Raw genomic sequence first — 20,657 nt, 5'->3', positions numbered from 1 at the left:
ACTGGGCAGCCCCTTTGCTATTATTGAACACCTTGAAGGCAAGGTTGATTAATTCCTGTTGTGGGGTTTCAGGACCAGATTCTAATTTCTGTAACTTTTTAATGTCAGGGCTTCAGGGGTGAGAGTAGAAGTAAGGATGACATTTAAGTCACTCCAGGTGAGATTATAGGACTGGATTAAGTACCAAAGGATCTGATGAAAAGGAGCCGATTTGGGAAAGCTTGGATAAAGAGAAAGAATGTGCATGCTACTATACCTTCAGCCCCAGCCACCTCTTGAAAGAGGAATTGTTGGGCAGGAGCAGAGGAGTTAGTGGTGGGACTAAACTGTAAGCTGGACCAGGTTTGAGGTGGGGAGGTGGCAATAGGAGCATAAGGAGGTGGGTTGTGGGCAGAGGAAGAGGAGGGTGGCTCTGGGGGTTTAGGGCCTGGATTGGGGTCTGGTTCAGACAGGCAGGGAGGAGAAAGGTCAGAAGGGTTGATGGACAAGGAGGATTCTGGGTCACCAGCAGAGGCAGGAGGGGCAGGCAGAAGGGAGAGAAGGAAAATTTGGGGCAGGTTGCATTGAAAGCAGAGATTAGGGAGGGATTGGAGTGTAAAAAACTGCCTGGATGTTGGGCATCTTAGACCATTTGCCCATTTGTTGACAAAAATTGTTTAGGTCTCGCAGAATAAAAAATGGAAAGTGCCAATTTCTGGCCATTTGGAACCATTGTCTAATTGTATTGAGCCCAGGCTGTGTTACATTTAAAAAAAAAAAAAAAGAGAGAAGTTTAGATTTCAGATTGGACGATAGTTGAAGAGGTTTTGGGTTTTTTAGGACACAGCCTAGAGGCGAAGACAGAAGAATAGAGGGCAGAATATTGCCCACAGTGAAGGAGATAAGTTTCAAAGAAAGGAGTAGAGATGAGAAGAAGGAGCGAGCAGCTACCAGGGTTTTCAGTAGGCATCCCTGACTGATTCCTCAGTTCTAATGTGGGTGAGTGATCAAGGCAGGTGTCCCCACGATTGACCAGACACCAAGGGAAGACTGACTTCTTGAGTCCATGACTGACGTCGGAGTTTTTGAGGGCACAGATAAAGAGTGTCTCCTTTGCCTCTACTAAGAGAGGGAGACTTGTCTCCTTTTCTCTACTTAGAAGGAGAAGATTTAACGGAAAAGAGAGAAACAGGGAGAGACTTGTCTCCTTTCTCTAAAGGAAAAGAGAAGGAAAGAGGGGGAGAGAGAGAGATTGCTTACCTGATCTGAAGATGGCGAGAGAGCTGTTTGACATGCTAAGTGTGAGCTGCTAGTCTGGTCTCATGTGTTGAGGTCTCAGGTGGATCTCTTCCCAGAGTGGGAGCGGGGACAGGGGATGGGTCTCCCAAAGGAGTACCCTTGTCCCAGGTTTCAGCACCAAATGTTAAATGTGTGCTTTGAATGAAGAGACACCCCCAAGCAGGCATTGTGTGAGCAACATAGCTGTGTATTCACCCAGGTGTGGGTGGGCTGAGTCTGAAAAAAGAGTCAGTGGAGGGTGGTGGGATAGGAGTTAGTTTTATAGGTTTGGGGTAGGCAGTGGAAAGCTACAGAAGTTACAGTTCAGGGCAGTTTTTGCAAGCTGGGAGGGGGTCATAGGGTCTGGAGTCACAAGGTTGACCTGTCAGGTGAGGAAGTTCAGGTACAAAGTCTAGTTGCCTTATCAGTTGAGGCAGGAAAAAGGAAAAATAGAAGAATATCTCAAAGTTAATTAGATGCCTCAGGGGTTGATCGTTATCCTTTTTGTGGTTTTCCAGTTACTTCAGACTTTCTAGTTCCAGGAACTCATCTGGAGTGTATGTGCAGGTCACAGAGGTTACCATGGCATAGTCTATGGTGCAGTCAGTCAACCTAAAAGAGCTTTCAAGCAATTCAACAACAAATGCTGTTTTGCACACCAACCTCATCTAGCATTTCTTAGCACTCTCAGAACTATTTTAAATTTTCAAATGAAGGAGGTATTCCTAGGAAAGTAAATAATAAGCAGCCAGTCCCATCCTGACTTTGTGATTGTTATCACATCTCCACAGCCTACTAAAAGTTTGAGGGTGAACTAAACCTTTCAGTTGATTTTTTTCCTCCCTGATAAATTTGCAACAATTATGAGAGCCACTGTTTTGCCCTAAAGCCTTGTTTTTGATTTTGTGAAATCTAATTCTTACATATCCATTCACTCATTTCAGTAAGACTTTACTGTGAAGCAGTGCAAACACTCTTCTAGATCTTGTTACGGGGAGGAGGATGATTTCAACAAGAAAGGATCTGGCATTAATCCTGCCCTTGTAGGGCTCAGCGTTCAATTGGGAAGGTAAAATGTAGGCCTAAATACTGGAAGTGATACTTACTCTTAAAAAGATAAAAATTACACTGAAAGGAAAGGAAGAGAGATCTTCCTTCCACCTGGGAGGATTAGACAAGCAGTTTTGGAGAAGATAATATCTGATCTAAGCCTTCCAGGACCATGAGGATTCAGAAGACAGAGATGAGACTGGGTAGGGGTGGGCTGGTGGAAAGACCAAGATAACGGTTTTGAGTCAGGCAGCCATTACAGAAAAGGGAAGATTAGTGTGGCAGAAGCTGAGGTCATCTGAAGGGAGAAGAGGTTGAAAACACAGTCTGGAACCAGTGGCACAGCATTGACAGAGTCTTCATTCTAGCTTTCATGGTCTAACTATTTATACCAAAAATATATTTTCTTTCCCAGGTTTTTAGTAGGTAAAAGGAAAGAAAAAAGTCTTATTGCACTGGTGCTAAGTTCTTCAAAAACCAATTTTTCTCTAAATAGCCTTTTTCCTCTAAATGCATATGATAAAAATAAATTTAAAGAGTCTAAGCTTTCCCTCTCTACTCCACCTCTAGACCCTTTCTCACTCTCCAGAAGTAACCAATGTCAACAGTTTTCTTATGTACCCTCCCCAAATATTCTGGCCTATATAATGTATACATATAGACCCACCCTCCTTCCATGCTCACTTCCACCCAATATTCAGTTTGTGTTTATGTAATAGTACTGTGCTACACAGTATTACACAGAATACAATGTTACACAGAAACATAGTGTTACACCCTGTGTAACATATGTGTTCCTAGCTAAAATCTAGGAATTTTTTCCTCACCTGTCCATATAAATCTATTCTACTCTTTTAAATAGTAGTCTAATATTCTATTTTATGAAAGTACCATGATTATTTGACAAGTTTCCTAGAGTTAGACTTGGAATTATTTGATTTTGATATTACTTTGCATTTAATTCTTAATAACAAAATGTTTAGTTACTTATTTGAAAGGAATTGAGTTCAAGGGCTCCTGAAAGCAGTGGGTAATCTTAAATTGCACATGCAGGAAGCCACATGACAAATACAAAGCAGCTGAGAGGTTTATCATTTTGCAATATACTTTAGGCATACATTTTACTTGTTGTGAACAGGAACCTGACATCCCTGGTCTACAGTTTGGTACACTTGATATTGCCAAGCTAGTTTCATGACAATAGAGGGGAAGGTTATTGGTATAACACTAGCAAGATAATTCAGGAACACTGACTAATACTATAAGGTGATTTTAAAGGTCCATTATTTTGGAAAGTAAAAGGTAAGTACCAACATGCAAGCATCCATTGAATAAAGTTTTTCTCAAGTTGCATAGTAATAATGCAAGTTTGGTGTCTGAAGAAGGCATCATAAAAGGCAGTATAGTGTTTTAAATCACATGGCTCTAGAATCAAGCAAGCCAGGGTCCCATCTCCCCTACTTTCTAATGTCTGATCACAGGTAAGTTATTAAGCCTTATTTTACAGTTACTTTATCAGTAAAATTGGGCTAATACCTACCTCATAATGTTGTTGGTGGGGATTAAGATAGTGTAGCATATATAGATACTGTACAATAAATATTAACCATTATTTAGTGACTACCTAATGCTAACTGTAGTATTTTAACAAATACCTACTATACAGTATTACTCTCTCCATCTCTCTTTCTCTCTCATATTCACACACACACACACACACACACACACACACACACACCACTCATTTATTCCTCATAGCAGCTCTATGCATTAGTACTAATAAAAGTCTTCTTGCATGCCACTTTTCAGAGTCTGTTTTTAGATAAATTATCCTTTTCATTCCCACAACCACAACACAAATCAGATAGAAAATGGAAAACAAGAATCCAAAAGGTCTGAAATTATCCAAAAGGTCAACCAAATAAAATTTAACTGTTGTTTTACACACATTGTACTGTTGTTTCACAATTAACATTTCAAAGAGATTGTTCACAAACTCAGTGTTAATAATAAACTGATATCTCAAAAGTGGCATGAATTCTACCTTCATTTTTCATGGTTTTCAACTTAATGACTACATTATTAAAATAACAATACATGTTAAGAAGTTATGGAAAAATAAAAAGCATTCATTGTTTTATCAGTTTCTGTGTAGTGTAATAAACATCACATTTACCTAGTAATGTGAAGAGATGTGTTCTAGACATTAATTTCCTTTAAAATGTCTGCCTTTACTAGAAATCTTTAGAAAATATATTCTTCCATGTCAATATTGATTTTTAATCCCTACTTCTGCTGTGAAGGAGCTATGGGGAAAACTCAAAGAGGAAGTTATGGTGGCAGGAAATTTCTTCAGCATCTATTGCCTTTTATTAGGGTCCTCACTTCTAGGAAAACAGCTCAACAAGAACTCTTTACCCTGAGATACTTGTGCCTCAGTACATCCCTGAATTGCAGCCTCAGGGTCCAGCCCCACTTTGTTCCCTGTATAGCATATATACCTGCAGAACAATGATAAATCAAAAGTCCCCACCAGCATCCTCAGAATTCAGGAAAATGCAAAATCCAGTACCATTCTTACAAAAGGGCAGGACTCACTGAATCTAACTGAATTAGAGTGTGTTAAACAGGGAGGACAGCCATTATAAGTAGGTCAAATAAATGAGGCGCAACCTCATCCAAGAAAAAGAAATCACACCAACAAGTTTCCAGAGGACCCCAGAGAAGGCTCCACACCCAGCCTCAGGGAGACACCGAGGAGCCTTCCCAGCTGCCGGTCCAAAGAAGCCTGGACAGTCTTGGACTCCTTTCCTGTGCTGGCCAATGTGAGTTTGGAATGGAGCCCTGTACCAGATAAAATATCTTAATCCTGCCAACTGCTTCTTGGCTTTGAGCAGCTGTAGGAACAGCTGGTTTTACAACAGTAACAGAGTGAGTCCTTGTCCTGAGGTAGGAGAGTCCTAAGTTTAGTAAGAAACTTGAAATTTGAGTCTTTGTACAACAAACTTCATAAGCTTCAGCCTGAAGTCTTGGTGTGTTGCACTTGTTATCCACGCATCTTGCAAATAAACTATAATAGTTTCATCCAGGAGAAATCTTCCTTCAACTATAAAATCAAATTTTTCCAATTCCCAGCTTTAATTAGACACTAAAGTGTCATGAGAGGAGATCAGTTATTCCTCAGCCAGTATAGTTAAAAATCAATTGAATTCCAGGAGTAGCAAATTGAATACAAGAACTTACTCCTGCTCCCTTGATCTCCCAATAAAAAGATTTAATTCTTCTTTAAGTCATAAAGCTTCTAGGACAGAACATAAGAGTAGAAAATAATGAAATTTTGAAAGCCGGAAAGCAGACAGAACTGAACCATAAATTGACAGTGGAAAAAGCCAAGACCCACTCAGTTTACCTCACAGACTCTCTAAAAGGCATGGCTGGCATGACTGAAAGCAGGGGACAATGAAAGGGATAAGCTAAAATAGTGAGGCTCTGTTGAACTTCTTTCAAGAAATAGCTAGATTCCCTAGACCAGGTTCTACTCTATGAAGCTGAGTGGTTGGTCCACTCCCATCCTGGCAACAATCTGAAGATATGTTCTCTGAAAAGTATAAAATATATGTTTCTAGGTGAGAGATTAGGCACAATTTGTGAGGAAGTTTTTATACTCTAATGAAAACTGGGAACTGGGTGAACACATGTCAGTTGGGATAATCATTCCAGCCCTTTCCCCCCATTGGTTCCCAGAAGGATGGTAGTGAGGTCCAGCCCCCCAGAACAAGGGATTGAAAGCTCTTCTCTGGGTGATCTGAACAGCCAAAGAGAAGGGTCCTAGACAAACTGACCCTGGTGGTTCCCAAGTAAAGGGCCCGAGAGCATCCTAAGTAAAGCTATTGTGAATGAGCCCCATTCATATATGCCAGGTTCAAATCAGCCTCCTTTTCCCCCATTCTTGAAGGTAGCAGACAAAGAAGACCCATCTGACATCTGAGAAAAGAGTCTAAAGTGAAAGAGCCCAAAACAAACAAAAATCAGCTTGTATCTCATGGATACAAACAGCAAAATCCAGATTGTGGAAAACTTTACACAAATGGCACAGTTTCTTAAATAAATGGCACCAAATAAAATGACAGAAATGGGAAAATGTAAATTTAAAAAGACTTAAAACACGTATCAACCAATTGCATTGTATGAACCTTATTTGAATACTGATTTGAACATGTTTAAAAACATAACATGATCAGAGCAATTTAAATACTGATTATATATTTTATGATATTAGGGAACTGTTGTTGACTTGTTTCTAGGTATGAAATATTGAGTTGAAAGAGTCCTTATATTTTATAGGTATATACTAAAATATTTAGGAATGAAATAATAAAATAGTTGAGATTTGCTTCAAGACAATCTTAGCGGGAATTTACTAAAGCAACCATCCATAGAAGGAAGGAAACATAGAAATACTTTTCTACTATTCTCTCTACTTTATGTTTGAAATTTTTCATAATGGAGAAAAAACTATTATCAGAATCCTCAGAGAAGACAATGAAACTATAGAACAGAACCAAAATAATATTAAAAAAGAACATTAAAGGCTCCTATAAATAAAAAATAGTAACTGACAAAAAACATTCAATAAAGAGGGGAAAAACTGAGGACATATACCAACAATTACAGTGAAACATTATAGAAATGAAAATGAAAGATTAAAAAACTAGAGGACCAGTACAGAAGGTCCAAAATCTGGGGGTAGTTCCAGAGAGAGCAAAGAACAACAGAAGGGAGGAATCCATCAACACAATAATATAAAAAGAATTCCCAAACTGAAGGCCCCAGATTTCTTTCTATTTTTTTTTTCTTTGGTTTCCCTCTTGTTGCTTAGGCTGAAGTGCAGTGGTGCAATCTTGGCTCTCTGCAACCTCCACTTCCCAGGTTCAAGTGATTCTCCTGCCTCAGCCTCCAGAGTAGCTGGGATTACAGGCACCTGCCACCATGCCTGGCTAATTTTTTGTATTTGTAGTAGAGACAGCATTTCACCACATTGGTCAGGCTGGCCAGGCTGTTCTCAAACTCCTGAACTCAGGGGATTCACCTGCCCCTCAAAGTGTTGGGATTACAAGTGTGAGTCACTGTGCCTGGCCAAGGCCAAGACTATGGATTTCTAAAAGAAAAGAATGCAGCCAGTGCCTGACACAAGTGATGAAAACAGGCCCACATAAAGGCACATTATTGTGAAACTGCAGGATATTGGAAACTAAGAGATTTGACAAGTTTCCAGGAAAAAAAAACCTAACAAAACCTGGCTATACATAAAAGATCAGGAATCAGGAGCATATAGGACTTCACAATAGAAAAAATCTAGAAGGAAATAGAGCAATACCTTCAAAATTCTGAAGGAAAAGTATTTCTAGTATAAAGTTCTATATCCAGCCAAACTACAAATCAAAGTAAAAGTAGAATAAAAATATTTTTCAGATATAAAGGTCTCAAAAATTTTATTTTCAGTCACCTTTTCTGAGCAGTAACAGCAATAAGTAAATCCAGAAAGAGGAAACAATGGATCTAGCAAAAAAAGAGAGGTAAAGGAAATCCCCAGAAGGGTGATCAAGAGAGATTCCCAAATTAAAGTTACCCTCTCTGCCTCAGTTTCCTTTTGTGGAACAGGAAATTAACAATAGCAGCTACTTCATAGAATTATTGTTAAGGATTCTGCATAAAACACTTGGAGTAATGCCTAGCACAAACAAAGTGAGAGCTATGAGAGTTACTGATGATTGTTACTGTTGTTACAATCATCAAAGAACTGACTTTTTACCCAAGGTTAACTTATAAGTTGATATATTATAATAACTTTTAAAAATCAGTGTAATACACATTCTGAATTGAACATATTCCCAGCTTTGGAATGACAGAAAATAGTCACAGAATCATAGTGTTTTAGAGGTTGGCCTGGTTCTAAAATTTTTCTTGCACAATTTCCTTGTTTTGAAGAGGAAGAAACTGAAGCTCAGAGTGGCTAAGAAACTTGCTTAAAACTACTAGCATGGGGAGAAATGCCAGATACAGGTGATGAGGAAGGCAGCAAATCACACTGCCATGTGTGTATCTATGCAACAATATTGCATGTTCTTCACATGTACCCCAAAACCTAAAATGCAATAAAAAAAAAACAACTACATAGCCATTTAGGAGTTGGGACTAGCACTCAGGCGTGTCATGTAAATACACTGAAAACCCAAAGTGCAGCTCCTCAAGCTGTCTAATGTCCTCAGAGAGTCAGAATTTCACATATACCCCCCAAAAAAAATCACCATAGAAATATGTTATGCAATTCCGCCATATTATTCTAAAACCTGGCACTCAGCTCAAACAGCAAAGGCAACTTAGAGAGATGCATTCAGGATGACAGAGGAGGCTAGAGTTAGGTTCTCTGAATTAGGCTGACAATATGGAATACAATGTATTAAATTCACCATCTTACACAGTCTTTTAATTTTGGAAAGGACATGTTAGTTTACACACAAAAGAATGCCTAACACAGGGCAGCGTGGATGGGCATTTCTGTTCCCAGAATAATGGGATGGGCAGTAATATTCTTCTGCATTTTTGATGCATTTTTTGTAATACTTTTGATGCGTTTTGAAAGGATATCCACAGTTTGTAGGATTAGTAACCATTTCGGTCACTGCTTCTAAGAAAATGATGCTCCTGTCAAAAGGACACGGCAATAAGGACTATCTAGCCAGGCCAATGACGAGCATGAGTTTCGAGTCAGGGAAAAAAAGGCAAGATCCTGGGAGAAGTGCTTTCTCCCTCACCTCACCACTGACACTCATGTGACGCTTGAGAGGGAATCAGGTTGGGTGAGAATTTTCTTAGCACAAATTCTATCATCTGTCTTAATCTTGTTACAACTAAAAGTAAGCTCTCCATACATTTCAGAAAGTCCCATATCTCAACAGTATGAGATAAAGTTATTTAAAAAGAACTTCCCCCATTTTCTTTTCATTGAATCTCAGCAGGAAAGTACATGCTATTTTCTCATCTTCAAAACACCGAAAATTTCTAACCTTCTTGAGTATTTATTACAAACAAATTTGTAATTGCCCTTCAATGAAGTACACACTTCACAGCAATCCAAATGCCAAAGTGGTGACTGGTGGGAGTTAAACACCTCTTAATATTTTAACTGAGATTTAAAGTAACAGGTAGACTCCAAAAATATCAAAAAAGTTATTTCCAAATGTTTTCATCCTTTTTACAAATGCTTATTCCGGTACTTTTGATTAATAAAAAGATTTTCTCCTTCTTTGTTGTAACCATTAGGTACATTTTGGAAAATCACTCAAGCAATAAATATCAATGTATGTACTGGTAACTTAGACAAGTTAATAAAAAAAAGAAATAAAACTATTTATAAATATTTCACATTTCTTCTATGTAATAACAGAAACATACAAAAAGTTCGGTTTTAAAATGGAAAGTACTGGCACGTCAATACTCACAGAAAAAGTAGGATTCCAGTGTTTGCCAGGGCAAAGGCGAGTCCCAAAATTCCACTGCCCATAATGGCGTTGCTTAGGTTAAAAACAGACATGCCTAAGGAGGTTGTACCTGGAATCTGAATAAAGAAACAAACATTGACACTAAGGAAAATAATCCCCAAGAAAGTTCATCAAGCCAAAGCCTTTAATGCACTCTCAGGAATAAGTATGGAAATAAAATTCAAGAAAATCCTTTCTTAGTGATCTAGTTATTTCCTTTAATGGGTTTCAAGGGAAAATACATTAGGTATGAGGAATATCTTGGTGAATACAGGTAATTATGCTTCTTTTGTTATTATGCTACTTGAATTTAAAAGATCTGTCCCAATTTATATGATTAAGAAAACATACTTCATTATAATGATACTTACATATTCATCACATTTCTTTTTTTCCAAATGGCTGTTTGTGAGACTTCTTCTACTTTCACGATCAGAAATAAACTTGCTGTAAAGATATGCATAACATATTTAACCTTATGATAATGATTTGAAGCTTGACATCTTAACTAAATGATTTATTACTCACCAAAACATACATGAACAGTTACCAGTCAGCTCTCTAAGAGTTTACAGCCCTATTCAACCACCAACTGCCCCCAGCCTTTTTTTTTTTTTTTGCCAGTGTAACTTGTCCACATTCTCGTTTTACCAAATAAACTTTAAGTGCCCCAAAGGCAGGCACCTTTCCTCATTCATTTTTATATCCTTCACTCTACCTAGTACAAAACAATGCCAATAATCAGTGCTCATCTTGAGATGAAATAAAAGACAACCATAAGTCAAGAACAGCTATGCATTTTGAATCATTTTAATAAATTTAAATACTATGTATAACACAAATTAATTTTTGTATAGTTTTTTCTCTAAGTAGAAAATTAGATAACATCAAGACTACTATAAACCTGGTATTTAAAAGGATACTAGAGGCAGGTTTTCTTTTGAGCTTAGGTTCTTGGACTACAAAATTATTAAACAGGAATTCCCTTTCCCTGCAGAAAAGAAAACAGCTGTTTCACCATCAAATATTCCTTCAGCATTTGCTATTTGCAAGTCACTGGAACAGGCATTGGGGAAACCTAGGGGTATGTAATAAATGATGCAAGTAGGAGGTTATGGGAGTTCAGATTAGGAAATTATGGTGGGGAGAGGGGAATATGGTCCATGGTTAGGATCAAAGCCAGGGCTTTAAGAAAGCAAGGAACTCAGAACTTGAGTTCAAATCCTCACTATCTTGGAGGGCCTGAGCATACTACCTTAGTTTCCTCATCTGGGAAACAGAAGTTAACACTATTACATTATCTTACCAAGTTATTGGGAGAATTAAATGAGAGAGCACATGTTAAACATCAGCACCCGGCACAGAGTAACAGCAATAGATGTTAGATATTCCTCTCCATTGGAGAAATGGGACTTGAGATGGGAGCAATTCAGACAGGCTACATGGAGTAAATGATGTACAAACATACAGAAGTAAGAATTTAAAATGCTTTAAGAGCCACCACAGGATCTGGATCCAAGATGGCAGTTTAGGAACAACTCAGGATTGCAGCTCCCAGTGAAAGCGCAGAGGGTGAGTGGATGCTGCATTTCCAGACAGATCTTTATTGCCCAGAGACCAGGAGATTCCCAGGCAGAGGAGCTCCATGGGTCACCAGCTTGGCTATTTTGGCCAGCACGGCTATTTTGCCAGTGCCGCAGCACAGCGGTTCTCCATACAAAATACACTGGTCTGGTTGCCCTTTTAAGCTGGCAATTGGAACTCTGGGAGCACAGAGTCATCGCCCATTCATCTGATTAAACAGGGGAAAGAAACAGGGAGCCAGGCCAGGTGATTCCCAGGCAGCATTGTTGTTTCAGTCAGCGCAGTGGGTTGCAAAACAAGAAATCACACAGATCCCGGCACCTTCCCAACAGGCAGCTGGAACACCTGAGAGGGTAAACCATTTAACTTAAAAAAAAAAGGCTCTGAGGCAGGGAACCAGGTGATCAGGCTTGGCAGGTCCCACCCCCCCCAAAAAAAAAATAGCAATTGGAAACTCTCTGGATTGAGAGTTTCACGGCAAGCACAGCTGAACCTGGTACAGTCCAGCTCTGTCGGGGAGGGGCATCCGCCATTACTGAGACACTCCACCTCTACGGAGGTAGGCTGCCATTGCTGAGGCAGCCAGCTGTTGCTGAGTCAAACTGCCACTACAGAGAGATTATAGAGGTGGGCCACCATTGCCGAGGCAATTCTAACCACACCCATGTAAACAGAACTGCAGGAAAGTTCACACAGCAGTAGGGCAGAGCCCACAGCAGCTCAGCAAAGCCTCTGCAGGCAGACAGTGACAAGGCGACCTCCATGCTGGGCAGGGCAGCCCTAAAAAATAGGCAGCAGCACAACGAAAACTCATAAATAAAGCCCTAACTCCCTGGGACAGAGCACCTGGGGGAAATAGAAAGGGAGTTATGAGTTCTGCTGCAGCAGACTTAAATGTACCTGCCTGGCAGCTCTGAACAACAGAGCCCACAGCTCAGCACTTGAGCTCCTATAAAGGATAGACTGTCTCCTTAAACAGCTCCCTGACCCCGTATATACAAAGAGTCACCTCACAAAGGACTGATCAGACTGACATTTGGTGGGCATCAGTCTGGGACAAAAATAGCAGAAGAAGAAACTGGTAGCAACCCTTGCTGTTCTGCAGCAGCTGGAGGTGATCCCAGGCCAGCAGAGCCTGAAGGGAACCTCAGCAGTCCTATAGCAGAGGGGCCAGATGGTTAGAAGGAAAAATAAGAAACAGAAACAACTTCATCATCAACTTGATGTCCACTCTGAGACCCAATCTGAAAATCAGCAAATACAAAGATGACAGGTGGATAAATCCAAAAAGATGGCAAGAAACCAGTGCAAAAAGGAGGAAAACACCCAAAACCAGAACACCTCTCCTCCTAAAAGGGATCACACCTCCTCACCAGCAAGGGAACAAAGCTGGATGGAGAATGAGTGTGATGAAATGACAGAATCGGATTGCAGAAGCTGGATAATGAAAAACCTCTGTGAGTTAAAAGAACATGTTCTAACCCAATGCAAAGAAACTAACAATCATGAAAAAAGATTTGACAAAATACTAACAAGAATGGACAACTTAGGAATATGAGTGAATTAATGGAGCTGAAAAACACAACACGAGAACTTCACGAAGCATGCACAAGTTTCAACAGCCGAATTGACCAAGCAGAAGAAAGGATATCAGAGGTCAAGGATAAACTCAATGAAATAAAACAAGAAGGCAAGATTAGAGAAAAAAAGCACAAAAAGGAATGAAAAAGACTCCAAGAAATGTGGGACTATGTGAAGAGACCTAATCTACGTTTGATAGGTGTACCTGAATGTGACGAAGAGAATGAATCCAAGCTGGAAAATACTCTTCAGGATATTATCCAGAAAAATGTCCCAACCTAACAAGGCAGGCCAATATTCAAGTCCAGGAAATACAGAGAACACCACAAAGATATTCCACAAGAAGAGCAACCCCCAAGGCACTTAATCATCAGATTCACCAGGGTTGAAATGAAGGAAAAAATGCTAAGGGCAGCCAGAGAGAAAGGTCCGGTTACTCACAAAGGGAAGCCCATCAGACTCACAGCAGATCTCTCGGCAGAAACCCTACAAGCCAGAAGAGAGTGAGGGCCAATATTCAACATCCCTAAAGAAAAGAAGATTCAACCCAGAATTTAATATCCAGCCAAACTAAGCTTCATAAGTGAAGGAAAAATAAAATCCTTTGTGAACAAACAAGTACTCAGAGATTTTGTCACCACCAGGCCTGCTTTACAAGAGCTCCTGAAAGAGGCACTACACACAGAAAGGAACAACCAGTACCAGCCACTTTAAAAACAAACCAAATGGTAAAGAGCATAAACAAAATGAAGAATCTGCATCAACTAATGGGCAAAACAGCCAGTTACCATCAAAATGGCAGTACCAAATTCACACATAACAATATTAACCCTAAATGTAAATGGACTAAATGCACCAATCAAAAGACACACACTGGCAAATTGGATAAAAAACCAAAACGCATTGGTGTGCTGTATCCAGGAAACCCATCTCACATGCAAGGATACACAAAGGCTCAAAATAAAGGGATGAAGACTTACCAAGCAAATGGAGAGCAAAAAAAAGCAGGAGTTGTAATTCTCGTCTCTGAATAAAATACACTTTAAAGCAACAAAGATCAAAAGAGACAATGAGGGACATTACATAATGGTAAAAGGATTGATGCAACAAGAAGAGCTGGTGATCGTAAATATATACGTACCCAATACAGGAGCACTCAGATACATAATGCAAGTTCTTAATGGCTTAAAGAGTCTTAGACTCCCATACAATAATAGTGGGAGACTTTAACACTTCATTGTCAATATTAGATGGATCAACCAGACAGAAAATTAACAAGGATATCCAGGACTTGAACTCAGACCTGGAACAAGCAAACCTAATAGACATTTACAGAACTCTCCATCCCAAATACACAGAATATGCATTCTTCTCAGCATCATATCACACCTACTCTAAAACTGACCATATAATTGGAAGTAAATCACTCCTCAGCAAATGCAAAAGAATGGAAATCATAACAAACAGTCTCTCAGACCGTAGTGCAATCAAGTTAGAATTCAGAATACAGAAACTAACTCAGAACTGCACAGCTTCATGGAAACTGAACAATTGGCTCTTGAATGTTGACTGGATAAACAATGAAATGAAGGCAGAAATAAAGAATTTCTTTGAAACCAACGAGAATGAAGACACAACACACCAGAATCCCTGGGACACATTAAAAGCAGTCTCTAGAGGAAAATATATAGCAATAAGTGCCCACATGAGAAGCAAGAGGAGATCCAAAATTGACACCCTATCATCAAAATTAAAAGAGCTAGAGGAGCAAGATCAAAAAAACTCAAAAGCTAGCAGAAGGCAAGAAATAACTATGATCAGAGCAGAACTGAGGAAGATAGAGACACAAAAAACCCTTCAAAAGAATCAACAAATCCAGGAGCTGGTTTTTTGAAAAAATCAACAAAATAGACAGACCTCTAGCCAGATTAATAAAAAAAAAAAGAGAGAGAATAATGAAATAGATGCAATAAAAAACGATAAAGGTGATATCACCACAGATTCCACAGAAATTCAAGCCATCATCAGAGATTATTACAAACAACTCTATGCACATAAACTAGTAAACCTGGAAGAAATGGATAAATTCCTGGACACTTACCTCCTCCCAAGCCTAAACCAGGAAGAAGCCAAAACCCTGAAAAGACCAATAACAAGCAATTAAGAGCCTACCACACACAAAAAAGCCCAGGTCCAGATGGGTTTACAACCAAATTCTACCAGACACACAAAGAGGAGCTGGTACCATTCCTTCTGAAACTATTCCAAATAATCCAAAAAGAGGGAATCCTTCCCGAATCATTTTATGAGACCAACATCATCCTGATACCAAAACCCGGCAGAGACTCAATAAGAAAAAAAACTTCAGGCCAATATCCATGATAAACATAGATGCAAAAATCTTCAATAAAATACTGGCAAGCCGATTGTAACAGCACATCAAAAAGCGTCTCCACCATGATCAAGTAGGATTCATCCCGGGGATGCAAGGCTGGTTCAACATACGCAAGTCTATAAACATAATCCACCACATAAACAGAACCAAAGACAAAAACTACATGATTATCTCAATTGATGCAGAGAAGGCCTTTGACAAAATTCAACAGCCCTTTATGCTAAAAACCCTCAATAAACTAGGTATTGATGGAACGTATCTCAAAATAATAAAAGCTATTTATGACAAAACAACAGCCAATATCATACTGAATGGGCAAAAACTGGAAGCATTCCCTTTGAAATCTGGCACTAGACAAGGATGCCCTCTCTCACCACTCCTATTCAATATAGTACTAGAAGTTATAGCCAGAGCAATCAGGCAAGAAAAAGAAATAAAGGGTATTTAAATAGGAAAGGAGGAAGCCAAATTGTCTCTATTTGCAGACAACATGATTGGATATCTAGAAGATCCAATCGCCTCAGCCCAAAATCTCCTGAAACTGATAAGCAACTTCACCAAAGTGTCAGGATACAAAATCAATGTGCAAAAAATCACAGGCATTCCTATACACCAATAACAGACTTAAAAAGAGTCAAATCAAGAATGAACTACCATTCACAATTGCTATAAAGAGTAAAAATACCTAGGAATACAACTAACAAGGAACCTAAAGGACCTCTTCAAGGAGAACTACAAACCAGTGCTCGACGAAATAAGAAAGGACACAGACAGATGGAGAAACATTCCATGTTCATGGTTAGGAAGAATCAATATCGTGAAAATGGCCATACTGCCCAAAGTAATTTATACATTCAATGCTATCCCCATCACGTTACCAATGACCTTCACAGAACTGGAAAAAACCACCTTAAACTTTATATGGAACCAAAAGAGGGCCCACACAGCCAAGTCAATTCTAAACAAAAAGAACACAGCAGGAGCCATCACATTACTGGACTTCAAACTATACTACAAGGCTACAGTAATCAAAACAGCATGGTCCTGGTACCAAAACAGAGATATAGACCAATGGAACAGAACAGAGGCCTCAGAGGCAACACAACATATCTACAACCATCTGATCTTTGACAAACCTGACAAAAGCAAGCAATGGGGAAAGGATTCCCTGTTTAATAAATGGTGTTGGGAAAACTGGCTAGCTATGTGCAGAAAGCAGAAACTGGGCCCCTTCTTGATATCTTACACTAAAATTAACTCCAGATGGATTAAAGGCTTAAACATAAGACCTAACACCATAAAAACCCTAGAAGGAAATCTGGGCAAAATCATTCAGGACATAGGAGTAGGCAAGGACTTCATGACCAAAACACCAAAAGCATTGGCAACAAAAACCAACATAGACAAATGGAACCTAATCAAACTCCACAGATTCTGCACGGCAAAAGAAACAGTTATTAGAGTGAATCAGCAACCAACAGAATGGGGAAAAGTTTTTGCAGTTTACTCATCTGACGAAGGGCAGATATCCAGAATTTACAAAGAACTAAAACAGATTTACAAGAACAAAACAAACAAGCCCATTCAAAAGTGGGCAAAGGATATGAACAGACAATTTACAAAAGAAGACATACATGAGGCCAACAAACATATGAAAAAATGCTCATCATCACTGCTCATTAGAGAAATGCAAATCAAAACTACATTGAGATACCATCTCAAGCCAGTTAGAATGGTGATCATTAAAAAATCTGGAGACAACAGATGCTGGAGAGGATGTGGAGAAATAGGAACACTTTTACACTGCTGGTGGGAGTGTAAATTAGTTCAACCATTGTGGAAGACAGTGTGGTGATTCCTCAAGGACCTAGAAATAGAAATTCCATTTGACCCAGCAATCCCATTACTGGGTATATATCCGGAGGATTTTAAATCATTCTACTATAAGGACACGTGGACATGAATGTTCATTGCAGCACTGCTTACAATAGCAAAGACCTGGAACCAACCCAAATGCCCATCGATGATAGACTGGACAGGGAAAATATGGCACATATACACTATGAATATTATGCAGCCATCAAAAACTATGAGTTCGTGTCCTTTGTAGGAATATGGATGAACCTGGAGACCATCATTCTAAGCAAACTGACACAAGAATAGAAAATGAAATACCACATGTTCTCACTCATAGGTGGGTGTTGAACAATGAGAACACATGGACACAGGGAGGGGAGAACTACACACTGGGGTCTGTCGGGGGGAATAAGGGAGGGACAGTGGGGGTACGGAGTTGGGGAGAGATAGCATGGGGAGAAATGCCTAAAATGCAATAAAAAAGAAATTAAAAAAAGAAAAAAATCATATGGAAGAGAAAATATATTTACTATTCATTAAGTAGAAGTACATCATCATAAAGGTCAAAAAAAAAAAAAAAGAACCACCACATACATTCAGGGTGAATATCAAAACTTTATAGCCTAAATATTTAATTTTAAAAAATTTGTGATCAGAAAACAAATGATTTTGTCAAAGGAAATCCAACAACAGATGTTGGCAAGGATATGGAAAAAAAGGAATGCTTACACACCATTGGTAGAGACTTAAATAAATACAATCTCTATGGAAAACAGCATGGAGATTCCTTAAAGAACTGAAAATAGATCTACCATTCCATCTAGCAATCCTGCTATTGGGTATCTACCCAAAGGAAAGGAAACTATTATATCAAAAAGATACCTGCATTCATATATTTATCACAGTACTGTTCACTTTAGCAAAGTCATGGTATCAACCTAAGTGTCCATCAACAGATGATTAGATAAAGAAAATATGGTATAGATATATACCACAGAATACTCTTTCACCATAAAAAAAAACAATAAAATCATGTCTTTTGCAGCAACATGGATAGAACTGAAGGCTTATATGAAATGATTCAGAAACAGAAAGTCAAACCTGAATGTTCTTACTTATAAGTGGGAGCTACACAATGGGTCCATGTGTACACAGATAGTGAAAAGTAGACACTGGAGACTCCAAAAGGTTGGAAGGTGGGAGGGAGCAGGGGATGAAATACTACCCACTGGGTACAATGTTTACTATTTTAAAAGCCCAAACTTTACCACTACTTAATATATTTGTGTAACGCAACTGCACCTGTACCTCCTAAATCTATAAACATAAAATTAAATTAAAAGTCCATGCATAGGCAAACTGCTGCATGTATTAGTAAGATATGTTAGGGATGCTTTGTGACTCTTCTAGGTCTGGAAATTCAATGACCTAATCATGGTTACAACTAATGACAGTGAATTTTTCATTAATAAATGTAAAACCACTTGAACTGGACTAGTTTAATGAAGCATGCATATTTAAGCTGTTTATTATATTTTCATATACCTTTTTTTTGAGACAGAGTCTTAGTCACCCAGGTGGGAGTGCAGTGGTACAATCTCCACTCCCCTGGCTCAGTGATTCTAGTGCCTCAGCCTCCCAAGTAGCTGGGATTACAGCTGTGCACCACCGCGCCCAGCTAATTTTTATATTTTTATTAGAGACGTGGTTTTGCTGTGTCAGCCAGGCTGGTCTTGAACTCCTGGCTTCCCAAATTGTTGGGATTACAGGCATGAGCCACTGTGCCTGGCCTCATACACTTTTTTCAATGATGCTATATTTCATAGGAAAATGTTTTTAAATGAAACATGTATCACTGATGTTCATTTTAACTCATCTATGTTTTTCAACTTTAATCCAAGGGATCTGGTTCTTTCAGGCATTATTTTTCCAAATTTGTGTTATTTCATCAGGATATACTAAAGTTAGGCAATATACTTACTACAAACTTACTCTGGGAGTATCACTTGGTATAAGCTTTACAATCTGTGGACACTGCTTTTGGTTAGGACCTACTAGGGATCAAAGGATGTGGAAGAAAAACCTTGGTCTCCTGAAACATAGGAGCTGAAATTGTGGCTAAGGAGAGACCATACCAGCTAACACCAGTATAGGAACATCAGGCTGTGCAGATTAAGATGAGGTGAAGAGTCCAGAGAAGGAAAAAACCAGCATTAACTGGGATTAGCCAGAGAAAACTAAAAGACAGAAGCCTGAGAAATAGTATAGAATGTTCTTAGCAAGAGACTGATGTAATAAAAGCAGTATCTTTGCAGGCAAACTCTGGTGGTTGTATATAGCATTGCTACTAACGACTAGTTTGGCTTTTCTTCTGTCTTTAATCTTTGAATCTTTCCACAGAATTAAGGTTTACAGACCTGGCTGCAGAATGGCAGGGAAAAGCAGCCTTCCCTTTCATACAGGCAGCCCTAAGAAAAGTGGGCATTGGACTTTCCAAAATGAAATTGACTGAAAATATTTAAGCGTTGTTGTCAAAAGACTGTATAAGTGTCCTTGGTATTTGTAGGGGATTGGTTCTAGGCTGCCCCTCACTCTTCTGCAGATACTAAAATCCAAGGATCCTCATTCCCTAACATGAAATAGCTGTAGAATTTGCATATAACCTATGCATATCATCCTTTATATTTTGAGTCTTTTCTAGACTACTTATAATACCTAATACAAATGCTATGTAAATAGTTGTTACACCATGTTTTAAAATTTGCATTTTTTAATCATATTGTCAATTTGTGTTTGTTTTTCCAAATATTTTTAATCCTCAGTTGAATCTGCAGATGCAGAACCCAAGGATATGGACAGTCAACTATATTTAATTAGGCTAATTTTATTATTATTATTATTATTTTAGAGACAAGTTCTTGCTTTGTTGCCCAAGCTGGACTGCAGTGACACAATCATAGCTCACTGTAACCTGGAGCTCCTAGACTCAAGCAATCTTCCTGCCTCAGCCTCCCAAGTAGCTGGGACAACAGGCACACATCACCACACCTAGCTAATTTTTTTTTTAATTGTGTAGGGATGGAGACTTGCTGTGTTGCCCAGGCTGGTCTCGAACTCCTAGGCTCAAGTGGTTCTTCTTACCTCACCTCCCAAAGTACTGGGATTACAGGTGTGAGTCACTGTGCTTGACCTAATCTGGCTAATTTTAATAACCAACTCAATTCTACCAAGTCTATCCAGCAGTATCCCTTTGCCTTTCTTGTTTGTTTTCCAGAGAGAATTTCTATTACATTTAAATTAATAGAAAAGTGTAAACATTTTCAAACAAACCACCAATAAACTGCCTGTTATGGCAGATCTAAATTCCAGGCCTGGTAATACTCCCCAGGGTT

At 38.9% G+C, this 20,657-nt stretch overlaps 1 protein-coding gene across 3 annotated transcripts in view; it reads right to left on the bottom strand.

Moving 5' to 3' along the window:
* The window catches only part of SLC38A1 (solute carrier family 38 member 1), an 87,259-nt gene that overhangs the window by 37,354 nt on the left and 29,248 nt on the right, over positions 1–20,657 (bottom strand). For all 3 annotated transcript variants that reach the window (XM_054238145.2, XM_017975953.4, XM_009003595.5), the window contains 2 exons: positions 10,220–10,295; positions 9,810–9,925 (listed from right to left, as the gene is read on the bottom strand). In XM_054238145.2, the coding sequence (XP_054094120.2) occupies positions 9,810–9,925; positions 10,220–10,295 (192 nt within the window). The remainder of the gene's footprint in view (positions 1–9,809; positions 9,926–10,219; positions 10,296–20,657) is intronic.

This window comes from Callithrix jacchus, chromosome 9 (genome assembly GCF_049354715.1).
Source record: "Callithrix jacchus isolate 240 chromosome 9, calJac240_pri, whole genome shotgun sequence".
Taxonomy (NCBI): Eukaryota; Metazoa; Chordata; class Mammalia; order Primates; family Cebidae; genus Callithrix; species Callithrix jacchus.
Note: the sequence above shows the minus strand (reverse complement) of the source record. Positions and strands in the feature narration are given on the sequence as shown.